Source organism: Styela clava, chromosome 5 (assembly GCF_964204865.1).
Source record: "Styela clava chromosome 5, kaStyClav1.hap1.2, whole genome shotgun sequence".
Taxonomy (NCBI): domain Eukaryota; kingdom Metazoa; phylum Chordata; class Ascidiacea; order Stolidobranchia; family Styelidae; genus Styela; species Styela clava.
The window spans coordinates 21,057,582-21,076,872 of record NC_135254.1 but is presented as its reverse complement, the minus strand read 5'-3'; the positions used below and the strand labels follow the sequence as shown (position 1 = coordinate 21,076,872).

The window sequence follows — 19,291 nt, the reverse complement described above, 5'->3', positions numbered from 1 at the left end:
CATCATTTTTAGTTTGTAGACAAATTGTCTTTAGCATTTCTACATCTATTTTGCTGCATTACTGTAATTTAAACTGTCCACAAATACTATTAATTATAATCAATCATAAGGAAACTAAACAAGGTGTATGCTATTTGTTTGAATACAGTATCGTAAACAATGCAATATAAGTGAAACGGTAACGCCCAGCACCCTTTTATTTGATAAAGTCAAAAGTTCATATCTTGAATAATTGCACAAAAGCTGTGAAAACACGTTTTAAATATTTGAAATTGCCCTTCAATCATGCTTGTTGTTTATTATACCACGTTGTGGGTTGATTCAATGTGAGTATGTGAACAAACGAGTACGAGTTTTCAATTATTGGTTGTATTTGTTGATCATTTACATTACATTTAATTTTGCTATTTTTTTTTCTGCTTATGTTAACAGATTAGCAGATCGCATTTCTTCAGAGTATACGTACAGTAAAAGCTGCATGTATGTTGCAAATAAGAATTGCCGATAAAGTTACATGAACTAAGGAATACACTTTGACCTAGCGGAGTTTCCATCTTATATTTGGGGACAGGCTACATCGAGTTCAGTCACATTGCGTTCCAATTTGCAAGGTTTAAATGATGTCAAACGTAAATTTTTATGTAAAAAATTACCTCGATTTCATAGAAAAAGTATTTCACTACGAAATCAATCGTCCCAATAGCTGACGTATGCTTTTATAAGTATTCGGAAGTTATTTCGGGTCGATAATAGTTCACAAGCTTGTTCTTCTATTTTCGACCAATTTCTGTCTTGAGTTTATATTACTCTTTAATTGGGCGAACGCGAATGTTTATAGCCTAGTTTATTTTAGGTTCGGAAAAGGTCAATTAATTGTTTTGTATTACTAACAAGTGACCAACCCGACAAAAAATACGCCGTCCGAAGCCTTAGGAAATTACCATCATCCAACTATAAAAAATTTTGAACGCATGCTTTGAAAAATGAATACTGATAAATAGTAAGGATTCAATTCGCAAAATAAATCACATGCTTATTGTTCAATATAAATGATTTTGTTTGATTGGAAAAATCATAAATATTATCGGTTGTGGTTCAATTCAAATATGCTGTAAAATGTTTATTCTTTGTTTATCTCACATACAAAACTTGACAAAATACTTCACGAAATTCGATATGATGATAACTTACATTTGAGCTCCTGAGTGTTCCTATAGACGTGGCCCACGACATTGCAAAAACACATGCCTTTGGCTATTTTATTTGACAGATGAAAAATATTATTTTTTTATTGATATATAATGTAACGTTGGCCCAGACAACATTTATTGAGCATCGTGAATAAAAGGCAAAAAATATTCAATCATATTTCAGTTATGTTTAACAATGCTGTTAATTCTCGCGGCGCGCTGCCTCAACCCATTGTTTCTCGTCCTCAAATTTGAAACAGAATCTGGAATGATTGTATTTCAGATTGCATACACGTCTATTACACACAAGTCCATAAATGTACACAAAATATATTGCTTACTATAAATTCCACGCATTTTTATTTCCATTTGGTAAACTATTTTAAACGAAACGAGGTTATTCGGAGGTATAATAAAAAATAGTAGTTCGTAGTGAATTAGTAATACATCAATTTCTAATCCCAAATGTTTATTAAAAATTTAAAAAAATAACCATCATGGAAAAAATCCTGCAAAAGTTTTCCTCATGTTTGCTTATCACCAACCATTATGTCTATGGATATGAGGTTGTCGTTGACGACGTTGGCGACGGTTTTGAATTCGATTGATCTGATGTTCCCTCGATGGAAAAGATAATTTCATTTCTGTAAAATCGATATTGGAAGCAACTATAATCGCTTTGTGAAAAAAATATGAAAGTTCTAGACTCAAACTTATTATTATAGATCTAATAAAGATTAGAATCAATCGATCCAGGCGACTAACTGATGAAACAATACCTGGGGCATTAAGATGAATTAAGTGATTTTTATTTAACAAAAGATATAACATGAAACATATTACCATTCTATAAACTAACATAATTACAAACCTTCTGGTTCAACTTTGTAAAATATTGTGAAATGTCTCAATCCATCACCCCCTTCACTTGTAAAATGCAAAGTCAAACTATCTGATTTTGTAAAGTATTTTGTGTGCGAAAATGTATCCTTCGTTATTTCATCAATTAATACATTTCCTTCTTTCACCTTCATTGTAAGATAGAATTTAAATGATATATGAATATCCAATCCATATATATATATAAATATCCAACACTAAGTGTTGTGTGAAACATTGTGGATTGAAGGCATGAAGTTGGACGAAATCTGCAATAGCCCAATTCAAAATAGGTTGATGATCTATATCAATTGCTAATTAAATCAACTAAGCTAACAAAGGTTAAATTGAGTTATACTAATGATGTATTAGTATCATGTAGAATAAATACACACTTGAAAATGTGCAAATAATGTGAATTTGAAGTTTTTTGTTCGCAGTTCATACCACAGCATAACAAAGAAACTAGTTCCCGCAAATAACAGTTTTATCAAGGTTTTTATCTTGCTGATGGTTTCAAAATATCATTCTTTATTAGATGTGATGTGAGACAATTTGCATAAAATTGATACAGGTAAGTATGTTGAAAAATGTACGTAATATGATACATATTTATTCCATTGCGACATTTATGCCGCCTTCTAATTGTGGCTGGAAATACAATATCACAGATTATGTTCATAGGATGAAGGTTGTTCAGAAGTTCACGCCTTGCGTACTTGACTATATTATTTGGCCTTTTCTGAATACACAATTTGTCACACATTGTTTAATATACGTTATTGATTTTCACATGTTGATTATGAGTAGATCCAGTTTAACCCGGTTGTCGTCAGAAATTGAATTCCGAAAACTCAACGTATATTATCTATATAAATATCTTTAATAGTGAAGTAATTCGCCAACGAAACGAAATAGCAGTTACACAAGACAGTAGGAAAAACATAGTTTACTGTGACGAATATAGTCTGACCTGACGCAGCCAATTTTAATTTCGTAATAGGTTTTGCAATATATATATATATATACTGGAGCCTCATTACCTTCATTGTATCACAGCATTGGACGTCATTACAATATTCTAACTGAACTTGGAGACGACGACCGACTGGCGCCACTATTTTCCACTCACAATCATACGATTGTCCAGCCATAAAATGAGGAGACTTCATTTGTCTAACGTAGTTGGTTGCAACCAAAACATTTCCGCATTCGGGTGCTAAAAATAATCAGGAAATTTGTACTAATATTAAATTAATCTGTTCATGTTGAGAACATGTAAAAAAACTTACATTTTATTCTCCTCTGGTGGATAGATGGCCGTGTTGTTACTACAGGAATATTTCGCTCTGAAATATATCAAAATTACTGATGACGTCAAGGGTATATCACGAGCACATCAAAACTTATAGGTTTATCTAGAACTATTTATGCGAAACAATTATTACTACTTTTTTATTAATGACGATTTTTTATCAAGTTCTGAAGAAAGCCATATAGCAACTTAGAATTTGAATTACTGCTGTATTTTCAATAAGGGACGGTTCATCGAATATAATACGCTTCAATAAATTTTAGTTTTTGCCTGACAGATAGTGACGTACAGTACTTTTCACGGAATTTTTATAGACTTTCGTCAATGTAATAGAACTCCTACCTTCATTCAGCTTAAACACAGCTCTAAATCTCCTGGCACCATTTCCTCCTTGACTTACGTATCTTAGTTTCAGAATATTTGTAGCTGTTACATATTCGTTTTCTCGGTATATTTTACCACTGATTTTTGCAAGCATCCTTCTATTATCAAGTACCTGTAGGTATATTTAAATTTTTATAAATGCATTAGATTAGTGAAAAGTTCACACAGGTTAGTTTAGGATAAGATTTCTTAAAAATACAAACTTGTAGAGAGTCTCCATTATCAACGGTGTTATAAAAATAAATCATGGTTTTTATGGTGCTTCCTTGTGGTGCACGAATTTTCCATTCACAATCGTAGGCTTTCCCTTCTTGAAAATGTGGTCCAACTATCATTTTCACTTCTTTCTTTGCGCGGTATAAACCACCACATTCAATAGAACCTTAAATAATAGCAATAGTTAGCCGAGGTATAATTTTTTTTTTGACTAATCTTATGTAAAACTATTGCATTTGATTATTTTATTTCATTTCTGATCAAATTTTCTTATATTATCGAGACCGTTATTTGTATAAAGTCGTATAAACTACCTCCATTGTTTTTATTACCTGCTTTCTCTGGCCTTGATGTCGGTGAAGTATGTTTGCTTGCTTGTTCTGTATGATCTGAAGTTTGGCGTCCCTGATTTTCCCCAGAAGATGAACTCATCACGTTTCCTGGGGTATATAACAGACTTACGTTGGAAATTAAATATTGAATATTAATAGCACCGAGTTCTCTATTTGTATGTGATATATATATATATACATTGGGTGAACATATCTTATCTGAATTCATTTAACATGGATTTGCTGTTGAATACATGTTTTTATTACCTGCAAACGTACGATAGAAGACCCTCACTCTAGATTTCCCTTCGTTGGGAGCATGTTTGTAGATAATGCTTAAAGTGCCGGTACTTGACTCAAAATCTTCCCCACGATTGTACATGTTACCACTGTATCGTTTCAACAACTTTTCTCCGTCGTAAACCTTTTTCAGAATTTAAATATAATTAAGCATAGTGATAATGATAGCAATATAATGAGAAAAACTTATGCTTATTAAAAAAAAAATTACCAAGTTCTTTCTATGATTTTATACAATTTATCGATCATGGTGTTTGAAGGATACTGCAATTTATCAAATAGTACTTAGAACGGCCAGTCATGAAGCTATCGGCAAACTCCTTATGGCATTTTTTGACTTGAATTACGGTATTTATTTAATTAAAGCACGAAAATCTACTCGAACAAAATGTGGTCGGTTTAGTTAAAATATGCTGAGTCCAGGGTAGTGAGGACAGCTCAAGTACAGAAATAATTTTTACCTCCATAAATGAGCAGCAAGGTGATGTACTATAATAGATAATTCGAGTTTTCACTCTCCCGCCATTCCCCGATTTTATTTTCCATACGCATTCTTGATCGTTGTACCTGTCCAGGTCATTGCTATCGATAGTTTTGATTTCCTCTCCACCAAAGACGGTTGAATGACATAAGTTAGCTGAAATAACATTTTTTTTTTTTGAATAAATACCTGCGTTGATTTCATTTCAGTAACTTGTATACCCTTGTTGCACTTTCTTTAATGAAATAATCGTGTTCAATCGAATTTATGTTATGATACAGTGTATACACTTACCTGTTACTGCCCTAGTAGTAATTTCTGACGTCGTTGTAGAAAGTTGTGTTGTCGTAGGCCGTGGTGTTGGGTTAGGACTATCGGAAACTAAAGTAAACATACTGGATATAAAAAGTCGTTTTTCATCATTTTTAATGCAAAACATTTTAATTTAGCATGATTTGATCAAGCGATTAATTAAGCTTGTGGTTGTGGAGTGGTGTAAAAAGTAGGGTTCGCATGCATGTGTGTGTTTTTTTCATTTCAACAAAATAGCATTTTTTACAAACCTGGGTATTGAACGTAGAAAACTCTAAAGTTACGGAATCCAGTCGCCCCCGGTGTTTTAAAGGTCAGTCGTAATCGACCAGATTTCGTTCGATATCTATTGTTGAACGAACTCTTTCCCGTTACCATTTTCAAATTTTTTGCTCCGTCGTATACCTGCGAATGTATACAAATATTAATTACAAAACAATGTAACCTGTTTAAAATAAATCTCTATATTTTATAAACCATCCAATAATTTATTTGCATACCCGGCATAATATTACTTCTTACCTTAAATTCATCGCAGCAATTTTCAATGTTTGAATAACGTATTTCAGCCATCACTTGTTTACCCCGAGGAGCCTTGAATATCCATTCACAATTAAATTTGTTTTTTCTTCGAAGATTTTGTGGAACAAACTGCATTGCTCTCTTTCCAGCTTGTATAACTTCTCTGCACCCTGTATTAAATATAACTAAATTAGAATACAGACTAAATAAAATAACTCCCGATTATCATGGCTTTCACAAATCTGAATCTAATCTGTTGTAGTTATCAGTGTACATTAAAACCGATTAAATTTTTCACAATAAATTGAAACTTTTTACTGACATACCAGTCGTAACTTTTGGCCTGCGTGTCGTCACCATTGATTTAGTGGTTTCAGTTGTCTGTGCTGGTTCACTAATTGGTATTGTTCTTGCGGTAGTCAATTTCGTTGTTAATCGCAGTGTTGTAGTGCTTGTAGGAGGTCTTGTTAAAATTGGTATTTCACGTCCTCCTACTTCTCCTTCCACAATGTCAAGTAGTTGAATTTGTTCTGTATGAGGTATCAATATAGTTTGAAACATTATCAAAACACCATATTCTTTCGTGGTCTGTTATAGGTACAGAACGTGTAGTAATTAATAAAAGCAGTTGCGTATGACTAAATACTGCTAGTAATCGATGACAATATTATTTAACATATACCCTACACCTACAAACGATAATCCTCAGCTAAAAGAATCAAAAAATAACCTAAAATGTAACAAGTCCAACATAAAACATAATTTAAAAACATAAGTTTACAAAATTTAATACTAAATGTATTTTTTGTACGGTTTCAATGTTTATTATGATTTTCATTCATTGTAAATCAAACTTTAATCACAGACTGGGCTTTTTAGTCTCGGTATGGACTTCAGACTGTAGCAAATAATTTCCACAAAGTTCTCTATTTTAATCAACAATAGCTTACACATACCCGGTGCGCCGATTTCTTTGACTGAGTCAGTGTTGTTATTGGAGGTTGGAGGCATAGTGGTGAATATAAGAAATTTTGGACCAACTTAAAAGTAATAGAAAATATTTTTAAAAATTAATATTGATGACACACGGTAAAAAGTTTTTCAATACATAATGGTGCTTACTATGAGTTTCGCATAGCTCTTCGTTGCATGGTTTACTTTCTGACTTTTCACAATCTTCATCTCCCGATAAATCGCTACATTCTCGAGTTCTGAAACTCAAACCTCCTCCGCAAGTAACCGTGCATTCTGACCACTCGGAATAGTCAACGTATTTCTTTTCGTTTTCTGAGTTGACGCAAATTTTTTGCTTTTAAAACAATTTCTTATAACTTATAATATAAATGCTTTTTGAAAATGCAAGCAGCTTATATATTTTGACCGTAAATACGGTGATTCATATGAATAGTGGAGTAAATTTAAACTAATCAACGATATAACTGAGGTAGGCTAACTGCGGTAGTGTTTGAAGTAGTTGAGATATACCTTTGTTGAATACTACCAATATTGCTTCTAAAATTTGACCCACCTTCCGTAGGAATAGTTAATTCTTTTGAGATTACTTCTTCAGGAACTTGCAATGTATCAATACTTAAACTTCGTGCATGGCCTGTTAAAGTTCATTTTAAAAATATTGTTGTTATAGATATTCCAACGTTTTCTGTTTTTTTTTTCTTCACATAAACTAGAAGTTTTTAAATGATAAAAAAATATACAAAATGAGTACCTGACGACTTCTTTCCAGGTTTGGTATTTTCTTTTGCAATTGTGTTGATCACGTCTTCATTTTCTGATTAAGTAAAAAGAATTGGTAGTGGCGTTATATTGGAATCGGGTTGTGCTTATTTAAATATCCCAGACAATATATTTAACTGTCGTATTATTTTACCAAAAATCGTGTACTTCAAAGTTTGAGCATTAAATATTCATTTATTACTATATTACAGGGATGACCATAACCGAACACTGGACTATTCAGAATATTTTCTAAAAAAAAAATTCGAATATGGAATTCCGAATACATTCTAAAATCCCCCATATCAATATTTCTCACTTTTCTAATATCCGATGACATAGGAATATAAATTACATGTGTGATATGATTGAAATTAGTGGTTTTCTTGTTTCTAGGAAAAGATAAACGTGATAAACATAACAGTACTTATACTCATGAATTGTGGTGTATCTTGGCAAGCATAGTAAAAAAGGCATCTAAGCGTCCAGTGAAATGTTTTAAAACATACAGTCTTGCAGTACAAATTGGTAAATTTACCAAGAAAGTGATATCAGGTAAACGTGAATTCCTATTTATGGTTTAGTCTTTAGTGTCTTGAACCAGCATTCAAATTTTTAGTCATTTCAAATTATTACGCAACAATACAGTGTTGCATGCTAAACATTACTAATCTGTCTGGTGATATCATCCTGAACTCGTGTATGTCAATTCTATCAATTTAATTTGTATGTTTTCCAGCTTACACTGCTATTAATAGCACTGCTATTAACAGTTGTCACCGACCGGAACACCACAAACTGATCATTTGTTAAATGCTGCTGGAGTGTGACTAAAAAGAAGATGAGATTCCTAGTTCAATCATGTGTAATTTTTAGGATAAGAGAAACGTTTGGGTCGATCCAGAAATAAATCTGGCTCATGCAAACCAGTGGGTGCTCATACAGGGACTTGTTTGGGGTAAAATACTTAATATGACTAAGCCACCCACCAGAAAATGATAAAAAAAATAAATCTTGATTTGGTAAACTGCGTCAGGTATTGTTGTTAGTACTACAACTACTAGTCATTGAAATACCACAGCACATACATATATATATATATATATAATATGCTAATTTTAATAGTCGATAGACTATATATATACCGACAATATAACAAAATAAATGTTTACAGAATCAGAGAAAAAAAAATAAAGAATAAAATCTAGATGATTTAAGACAATAAAAATAGTCTAATATGCAGTATTTCACTGGGAAATATGTTACTGCAATAGGCCAGGCACAAAGATCGAGTATATTTTAACCGCGATGTTTTGTTCTATTTTTCACGAAATTATAACGTTTATGAAAAAAATTGCATATTATGTTAATACGCATTACCGTCATAAGCAAATGGTGAATCCGCTCCCCAAATTCCCATCTGCCAATGAAGGAGTGTATATATGAACCGAAAATCGTGTATTATTCTTCAAGTCGGCGCTGATTTAAATCTTCTTCGTCGGCTGTTATGTTTTTATATTTGCTTATAAATTAATACCTTTAAACTAAACTATATAATCTAATCATCAACGAAACCGGATAACGATAAAATCTGCGATAGAAACTGAACATTTTATCCGCTGTAAATTGCAAGAAATGCAAAAATTTCCCGTTATGCTCGGTCACGATCGAAACTTAGAATGAAAAACGATTAAGGCGCTTTCAGGATTATTGCCGTGGCCCCACAGACTATCTTGACTGATGAAATATGTGAAATATTTTCAATCGAAAGGTCCCTGACGTGTCATAAGTATTTCATGTCGGCGCTGATTTATATCCTTTCATGTCGGCTGTAATTTATTGTCGTGCAGCACACGATTATCTTCAATTACGATAAAACAAAAAAATATTTGTAAAATGTTTTCAATCAAAACTTGATCTGCGACGCGAGGATGTTTGCGCGATATTCGATATTCTTAGAAACACTAAGACCGATATTAGGAGGTCGCAATATATTTTTTCTGATGGGATATCATCAAATAGTATCGACTCGCAGACAAGTTAACATTTGCTTGCTGTAATTCACTATATCCCTCGAAGTTAGATTGAAATCCAAAAACAACAAAAATAGTAAGAGCTCTCGATTACCAAACAAATATTGGGTATATTATATATTATACCACTTGCCATTAAATCATCGTCTTACCGACATTCGTTTCTTCGGGGCAAAGTTGTTCATTACAAGGTTTTCTTTCTGACTTTTCGCAATCAACGTCACCAGTCAACCCTATACATTCAAGAACTCTGAAACTGAACCCTCCTCCGCAGGTAACAGTACATTCTGACCATTCTGAATAATTCACGTATTCTTTCATTTTGCCTAAAAGTATGATATCATTAGTTAAGTCAACACATGAAATATTCACCTAATTCTATTCTCATTCATGATTAGAATGAGCGGTAAAAGTACAAATTTAGGATATGTAAATAATCTTAAGCATGATATCAATACTCCTTATATTATATTTAGAAATATTGTTAGCTTAAAAATAGTAAATCGTGTTCATAGATACAGCTTGATATCTTCAAGTGGTCTGTCTGTTAAGGAGACTGCGACAACACGACAGCAGCCAAGGAGGCAGTATTTAGCATCAATATGGCGAGCGCGCTAAAATAAATCATAAAAGTGAATAGACAGATAATAGCAAGACTAATTGCGACACCAAAATAAATATAACGACACCACCAGAAAAGTTTTTATTATTGTTCATTGCTAAGGTTTTACATGTATATACCTGCTTACAGGTAAAAGAAAACAGTCGATTCCGAATCTTCAAATTTGTAATGATAAAGTTCGGAACGCATAATGTTGTTTTGTACATAACAAAATGCCACATTATGTGTTCGTTTTCATTAAAAATTCGATTGAATTTAGATTGTAGAGTGGGTATGATAAAAAGGTCAAAAATTATCAATGCTCTATGTTCACCTGCTTGGTTAATTTTTTTGACATCTTTCAATGACTCTTTGCGATCTTCCATTTTACCTCCTAAGTTTAGTTCTTCAGCTTCGAATAGAATATATATTATAATTACTTGTAGCAATAGGTAGTTGATTTACATAGTTCCTGTTTCAATTTTTAGTTTGCAATTGGTAAATTAATTCCCATCATTTCGTAAGTTTCAATATATTGAACAAGAAGTCATGAACCTGAGATTGTTTCTGTATGTCTCTCAACATATAACCTGAGAATCATTTCAAACAAGATTTTATGTCTAGTTAAATTTTCCACATATCATGCTGCACGATGTGTCTTGACGAACAGCCTGAACATTATATTAAAATGAAATAAGCTGAATTAAACTCGTTTACGTTGATGATAAAACAACGAACCTACAACTCCATCACATGGAATTTCATTACAAGGTTTTCTCTCTGACTTTTCACAGCCTGGATCCCCATTCAGCTCTGTGCATTCACGAACTCGAAAACTGAATCCTCCACCACATGTGACTGTACATTCTGACCATTCCGAATAGTCGACATATTCTTTCATTTTCTCTGCAAATGAACACAAAAATAAAAGTAAATGGGATTATGCAGGAACAATAAAGCAAATTGCATTGTTATGATAAGTTGGCTTCACCTTCTTTTCAAATAAATGTCTTGGCATGGATTTCAAAGTTTTAACCATCTCCATGCACATACAACTCCGGATTCAATTAATCAGAACAAAAAAAGATAACAAGTTTTTTACGTATATATGGGTAATTACTAAATATCTATAATATCAGACAGAAACTGTTGACCAACCTAACAGTAGCAAAAACGCCGGAAAACAACCCCAAATGTGAAGACGCAGTTGGTATGCATCCCAAACATCTGATGTCTTATCGATGTCTAACACAATACATTTTTTATCTTGTTTCTAATCGCTTAGTGTTGCCGACATTATTCCAAGTCAAGGTCTACTTATTGTTTGAGTACCATACTTCAATGTTTTGGTACAGGTCAAGCATGCTTCAACGAAAACATCGTAATTCTAAAAGTACTAAATACTTCTTAAATAATTTACAAGTAAATAAATAAAAATTCGAGTTCCTGCTACCATACATGAATTTCGGTCGGACATTTAAAAGTTAGATGAAAATAACGATAAATCAACAATAATTTTTCGATTCAAATTTCAAGCCGTATTTAGTGGTGATATAAATTTTGGAACAACTAATATTCTTTCTTCATATTGTTGTCTGAACACGCTAATGCTTATATAACATTGTACACTTTAATGCCGGGCGATGTGTACTTAAACGCATGAGTAGGTTTTTATATTTCGGACAATTGATAGAATTAATAAAAAGCTTTGGCGACGGATCGGAACCTGGGAAGTATATGATTACTCGCGAACCGGCAAAAAAAACTTCGCGGACCGGTACCGATCGTGAAACACGGCTCTAGATAATCCCAAAGTTATTTATGCTGGTGTAGCTTGTTATTTACACCCAATGGTACAATATAAGGGCTGATCATCGCCAGACTAAAATGCCACAACATATATTTTCTTATATTTTTACTCTACGGGTCTAGTCTCAGTGTTTTTCAATGCATGGGCCGATCCATCCATGTTTTTTTTTTAACAAAAACCTAAAAGTTCCTAATTTCATTTTATAATAAATGTTATTGTCTGTTTATAGTATTAAAGTGTTGCTCAATAGTAACTGAATATGTGGGAAGAGTTAATCCGTAAAGACTTGGCAGTATTCATTTTGCTAAGAAAAGTCACACCACCATTTCAAAAACTTGCCTGTATATGGCAAACAAGCATTGTCTTCTCACTTTGGAATAATTTCTGGTGAAATAAATGTTGTGTAAAAAATGATTGTTTTATATGAGTTATTGAGTTTGCGGCCATAAAAGTACTATGTGCCGTTCAGTTTTTGAGCATGTCCTTGGGTCGCGGGATTTTACAAAATATAATTTAAAAAAAATTGGGTTGCTCGGGTTAGGAACCACTGGTCTAGATATAAATATTCGTAAGGTGATGAAATTGCAAAAATATAGTCCATGACAATGCTCTCTTTCTGTCTCACATTCGATAAGATGTTTAATCAGACTAATATAATATCTCACTTTTGGTCAACTCCGGACATTTTTCCTCGTTGCAAGACACGCTCTCACTTTCCTCGCATGTCGATTTTTTTGTTTGTTGCCTACAATTTCTTGTTCTGAATTTGATGCCTCCGCCACACGAAGCAGTACATTCCGACCATTCTGAGTACGTTCCTGCTGAAATTCAAAAGATTGCAAAACATTTTGAAAAATCACCGAAACGCTCGGTTTACACATATTGCATACGGTGAAACTGCTTACACCAGTGTACTACGTCGTCTTTCATCTTCAAATAAAGAATATTGAATTTAAAAGCCCACATTTCATTTTGCAATTCTAGTATGGGATTCACCATTTTTGCGCTCCTAGTCGAGGTTATTGGCGAGCATGGCACTAAATTGAATATTTATATATTCCAAATTAAGTAAAGTAAACTATAGTTAGTTATATATTTATCATTTTAAAGTAATAAACCAAAGATTTTAACTAAACAGACTGCTGTAGTTCTTACATCCCTAGCTAAGCAACATAGCATTAACCAGGGTAACAAAGAACCAGCAAGGTTAGAGTAGAGCTGAACAATATAGGAAGGTTTATTTTGTTTTGGCCCGAGTTTTTGAATCATCCATTTAAGCCATGACTGTGTTAATTATACTTTCTCCAGTAATTACCACCATCCGATTTCCGAGTTTAAATGATGATAAATAAAGGGGCTTGCAAGATGGCAATAGATGATTAATAATGACAACACGACATTCTGACGTGGCGCTGACTAAAAGCGTTACCGGCCCTGTTGTGTTATCCCAAGTTGTATGAAAGCAAAAGATATTTGCGATGGAAAATTTGAAATTGCAAGATGGGTAACTAAACGTACAGCAGATAGTCGGAGACCTGATTAGACAGAAACGGCGCTGAACACTAAACAATCTAATCGATGGGATAATGACAGTACTAGGCTAGGTTGCACGATTAGTAGTCGTCACCAGGTTCATAAAGCGAGCGTTGGAGATGGAACGGCACCGTAGGTTCTTGTATTTAGGTAATATTTCGATTGTATTGAGTGGAAGTATTTACAAAGCTACGTTTCATCTTTCAAGCCCCAGCCGAACTACTTACCGGTATTGTCATCGTCGCAGGAATGCGTATTGCATGCTTTGCTTTCGGATTTCTCACAATCCTTCTCCCCAGTCAACCCAACGCATTCTTTTACTCTGAAACTGATTCCACCCCCACACGATGCTGTACATTCAGACCAATCCTCGTAAGCAGTGTACTTCTCATCTGCGAAATGAGAAAGTTATGGTTTTGATCAAGACTGGATTTTGAGCTTCAGACCTTGGTGGCAATTTGGTATTGGTCTCTCAACAAAATGTATCTACATGCGAGAAATACGTGAACGCACGCAAAAGTAAACTTTCGTAAGTATTTTCATTGTCAATTGTTACATTAAACAGATTAGGCTTTTGAGACATAGAAGATTGGAAGCGATGCTCCATGATCACTAGTCCTTCAAATTTCAAAACTTCTTCTTGACTTTCTCAATGTTGCAGATGTACACACAAGCGTACAAGTAAGTCGAATGTTACTGTTTACAATTCCTTGTTGTCCTTTTTATAATGTGAGTTTTATGGCCTATAGTCAAAAGAACCCTAATAATCGTGCAGTCCTGCCGCGCCTCTTTCAACATCTTGTTAATTTATTTACACATGCGTGAGCGTTTTCGAAAAACACGTACAGCTGTGAAGCAAACCATGGTTACGAACCAGCGTTAATTCGAGTTGAAATAATTTTAGAGTAAGAGAGTGTTTTGAGATTGCTCCGGTGTCGATATGAGTGAGAAGAAGAAGCTATGAAAGAGGTCGTGATCGGTGTACAAAATTTAAAAAATTTCCAACGACGTAAATCCAGATACGCGATCTATCTATGAGGGTCCAGTATAATCTGGTTTTGTTAATCGAGAAAAGAGAAAAATGTTTCAACCGCCTTCACGTCCTAATTTTGCTTCGCGCGGGCGCCAACAGTCTCGTGGTTTTAGGTGCATGTCATTTATTTTAACTGTCGGGCAGAGGAAATAAAGACGGATACGCTTTTAATTGGCTCGAAATGTGTGTTCTTTTAAAGTACATATCAGGCAAGTCAATTATTCCAATTTTAGTTTCCAGTATTCCAGTGTAAAAATGAGAAATAAAGTTATTTATTATCTTGTCAAAATGCCCACATTCCAATCTAATATTTTGCATCTAATATTTTAGTTATTTAATTAAATGATGTTTATTTATTTAATTCGGGAAATTTGAAAACGTATGACATCATATTTGTCATTATGACTTGCATAAATTAGCAGACTGTGATGCTCTGCTCAAAGCAAGAAAGTCATATTTCACGAGGCAATAAAACATATTTATAATTGAAGAACAAATAACATAAACAGGCAATGCACTGTGATTGTATTTCTGATGTCAGTTGTACAAATAGGCAGATTATGCTCGGCAGCAAGGTTTTCATTTACCGGTATTCCGAAATATCCATGACTTTTCCTATCTTATATAAATTCGAGCTTCATTTCGAAAATTGTAATTAACATCGGAAGTAATTTGGCAATAATACAAATCCGGCATTGGATATCGATGGTGAATATTAACGCGTCATACGTTGCAATACATAAAAACAGGTCAAAATGTATTTATTTGATTTTCCAACGATTTTGATAACATGTGTCGTTGCTACGATGGGCATACTCAATCTAACATGTATTCTGAATCAAATTTCCATTTTACAAATCGAGTTGAACTCTGATGTCATTTGATCAGAATTAGCAAAGTGTGAGACTATCTGATATTTATAAATATTAGACAATTGATCGTCTAGACCAGGGTGGTCCAAGGTTGTCGCCTTCGCGGGCCACAAAATTATTTTTGCATTGTTCGCGGGCCACAATAGTGTCAGAAATAGATAAAAAGGGCAACAAACACTTTATTGTGCAAACAATTGATCATTATTTGTCATTTATCAAGCTAAAACATGCAAAATATCTATGTTTAATATAAGATTTCGAACTATTCACAACGGAGAATGTGCTCCCGCAAATATAAGTACGTTTGAACATCGGTGGGGTTCTCAAAGCAAAATGCCTCAAAATTTGAAAATGCTCATTGCGCACATGATAGCAAAATGCCGTTTTAGTTTTTATTTGCCATAACTGCAGATTAATTGATTATCACATTTTACCAAATGTAAGGTACAGGTGAGAAATTACTAATTTTTCTGACATATAAGAAGCATTTTTGAAATACTTTGGGCTGGTTGCAATTAATCACCGGAATGAATTATATTCTCAGGCCATAACATTGATATTTATTTAATATATATCTGTTAAATATATTCCCAATCAAAAAGATATAAAGCCAGTGAACAATTTGAAATACCCAAGCACAATATTCAACTTCGCTAGTTGCTTCAGCTAGCCGTGAAGTCACTAGTCAGTTTAGTGACATTAGTGATGTAACAAGATGTCGAAAAGATTTTCTGATTATTTTTATGACGAAACAACACCAAATGCGATTTTTGATTGCCTTTCAGCAAAGGCGACGCGGGCCATAGATAATTACGCTGCGGGCCACATGTGGCCCGCGGGCCTGGGTTTGGACCACTCTGGTCTAGACTCTAGTTCAACGTAAAGGCGACTGAGTTGAATTATCGTTCGTGTTCCCTGGACAATTGATTTGGAAATTGCGAATAAAAGGATTTGTATCACGATTTACTTCCAAATTGCGAAATAGTTTGACCAGCTCGACATAGAGTTTTCTTTTTAGTTTTTCCAATTCTTACTTTTTTTAAGGTTATAAGCAAGATATGTTACAATATGATTACTCATTAGTCTACCAAAAACTAAATGTTTCAAATTAAAGAAATTATATTTTAACTGACCTTTCATGTCATCTTCTATGTCCTTCCTTTGAGATGCTGCATTCTTCAGCAGTGTGATGCATAATATCACTAGTACAATCTTCATTTTAAATCAGATATGTAGTGACTAAGTAATGGCAAACCTAACACTAACACAAATATATTTCTGTAACGTTTCGTCTGACCAAGGTCAGATTTCTTCAGACATACATAGTTCAACCATAACACGAAAAGCAGTTACATGCATATTTGAACAATCAGTGTAAAATTATGGGAGTCACGCTCCCATCTCTTATCTCTACTCTTGCTACAGCATCCTTGCAATACATGCATACGGATCCACCGGCACAAAAGCATAGAAGAAGGTTAAGTAGTTAGTCTCACAGAAACCAAATAATCAGCGTATTTCATTATTGATTTCATATCGATATCTTTCAGTAACATATTTCGATTTTGATCAAAATTTCACAAAATCTTATGAAATAGTGTTAAGAATAACTTCGAAAATTATTCACTGACATATATCTTAAATAAACATATATATATATTTAGTTGTCGTAAATTTGTTTTCGTTTATTCCAATGGTAATACTTTATGGCTACACTAAATAACATTCGTCGTATGGTTCCTAACTTTTTTTTGTTACAAATATGTACATGTGCGAGCTGTTTTTAAATGTCGTAATATTCATATTTAAATATATTATTTCGCATATTCATTGACATTAATCTTATAAGGACATGACCCAGGCATATTTCATCAGTGATTGCTTTTTATAACCATCTGCGTTTATATTTTACATTGGTTTACGACTAACATTTTGCAATAGATTTGTATAATATCATATTCTAGCTTCTTATTTTATGTTTACATCAATGAACTTATTGAATTTTGAACCTGAGTCTTTGATAAAGATAAAGTTATTGAAGGGTCGTAGCTTAGGACAGGTAACACACTTACCATATATACCGAACAAGGATTGACCATAATGACGTGAATGACGATGCACGTAGAAGTGAATTTCAAATGATTATGAACGGTGATGAACAACAGTATCATTAACATTTTTACCCATGACTTAATATTAACTGCTAATATACGTATATGATTTTTTTTATATCATTATTTCCAACTTTATTCAGTCTTGGCGTCATTCACAATGCACAAAACTAATTTCTGTACCAGATTTCGTGGTTTTGAAATATAAAAGAATGGCTTTGTATTTGCGCTACTAGGAGCTTTTATTCGTTTTCGGTCTGACGATACTTGGATGTACAACAATGCACACTCATTAAACGTAATAAATTGACCTGAATCAAACACAAAATCACTCAATCACTAATAATTTTGGGGGCATCTATGTTCACGATTGTCATCTTATTGCTGCTAAAAATTTTTTACAGAAAATACATTCCCGAGTTCTACCAAGTATAAAACTGAAGATGCAATTCCTTCCTCGGTATATTGCTGAATATATTACCATCGTTTGTTTCACATATAAGGTATTTTATACAAAATGTAAAAATGCACGAGGATTTTTTGTTGTGTCACTCTTGCTAGACAATCTAATAATAGAAAAAACATGGACTAATAAATGATAATACGACACGAGACGTGAAACGGCGTGACCATAAAAGTTTTGAATGGATTCCAAATTTCGGTAATTTTGGTCAAATAATTTCAATTATCACATTTTTACGACTCACGAGACATGCTTGCTTGGAAGACGCGTAAGATACAAATAGGATACGATGTAAATTATAAACAGATGAGTTTGCACAGTTGCAAATCGTGATTGGTAGCAATTAGTGCATACTGCACTGACACGTTATATAACAGAAAATTGATGATAATGTTGTATATATATTAAAACGCTTTATCAAAGTAAATTATGCAAATTGAATATGTAACCAAGTTATACATATACCGAAAAGTATTTCGGGAGTCGGCAAAATGCCAGCGACTTATCCTCAATTTTAAGACGTCAGTGTCCTTATTTGACCTCGTGCTAAGTTCGGGATATTATTTCAGTATTATAGTCAGGTATACTCTATTTAGCTACGTTGATCAATATATCCAGAAGGAATGTAATAACGTAGGGCAGTTTTCGCTGTTCCGTGTTAAGAATTGCGCGTCGCTTTTACAGTGTTTGCAGCTGTCTGTAGCCAGTATTATAATGCAAGAGGATAAATGAGCTGTCACGTATAGAAATAGAATTTTCGTTGCTGATTTATATACTGTCTTTCAATGATGACGGGTCAATTCATTTTTATATTATTATATATTTTATTATTATATTATTATTTTATATTTTATATACAAACTATTAGCTCGTTTCATACGGTACAAACTTTTAAAACATTTTTTTTCTTATGTACATAATGAACATTTTATTCGCCATAAGCTTCCATTAAGAAGTTTGCTCGAGGGTGGGTTTTGGCGTTCACCGCTCACGTAAAATGGGACTTCGTTTGTGAGACTCTAATTTTTGAAAGTTAACCCTGCCGAAATCGAACGCATATTAGTATGGCCCGTTGATGACGTAGTACCGAGAACTCGTCAGCGTAATTTTAAATAAAATATCCTAGTCAAGTGCCTATTTGGTGGTTACCGCAGAATTCAAAGTGATGGT

At 33.5% G+C, this 19,291-nt stretch overlaps 1 protein-coding gene across 5 annotated transcripts; it reads right to left on the bottom strand.

The window, feature by feature from the left end:
• Positions 1-1,533: 1,533 nt before the first annotated feature.
• LOC120345106 (uncharacterized) lies at positions 1,534-17,182 on the bottom strand. Of its 5 annotated transcripts, none has more exons than XM_039414500.2 (23): positions 16,681-17,177; positions 13,870-14,034; positions 12,775-12,927; positions 11,038-11,205; positions 10,634-10,711; positions 9,851-10,024; positions 7,658-7,720; positions 7,460-7,540; positions 7,054-7,218; positions 6,888-6,971; positions 6,258-6,461; positions 5,932-6,101; positions 5,661-5,814; positions 5,392-5,478; positions 5,078-5,253; positions 4,584-4,740; positions 4,317-4,424; positions 3,972-4,150; positions 3,727-3,880; positions 3,362-3,418; positions 3,113-3,288; positions 2,062-2,218; positions 1,534-1,834 (listed from the first exon to the last, which is right to left on the bottom strand). In XM_039414500.2, the coding sequence occupies exons 1-23, from the start codon at positions 16,763-16,765 to the stop codon at positions 1,728-1,730; spliced, it is 3,102 nt and encodes a 1,033-aa protein (XP_039270434.2). In that variant the 5' UTR covers positions 16,766-17,177; the 3' UTR covers positions 1,534-1,727. The 5 variants fall into 5 exon arrangements, with proteins under 5 accessions (XP_039270434.2, XP_039270433.2, XP_039270435.2 ...); XM_039414499.2 differs by having other exon boundaries at positions 12,775-12,930; positions 16,681-17,096; XM_039414501.2 differs by lacking the exon at positions 6,888-6,971 and having other exon boundaries at positions 12,775-12,930; positions 16,681-17,182.
• Between the last annotated feature and the right edge of the window lie 2,109 nt (positions 17,183-19,291).

Excerpts from the sequence above, each read along its gene's own strand:
- LOC120345106 (XM_039414499.2), bottom strand. The coding sequence starts at position 16,765 with ATGAAGATTGTACTAGTGATATTATGCATCACACTGCTGAAGAATGCA. Across the intron at positions 10,025-10,633 it reads CAAAAAAATTAACCAAGCAG|GCAAAATGAAAGAATACGTG; the intron begins GTGAACATAGAG and ends TCATACTTTTAG. Across the intron at positions 4,425-4,583 it reads CTTCTATCGTACGTTTGCAG|GAAACGTGATGAGTTCATCT; the intron begins GTAATAAAAACA and ends TATATACCCCAG.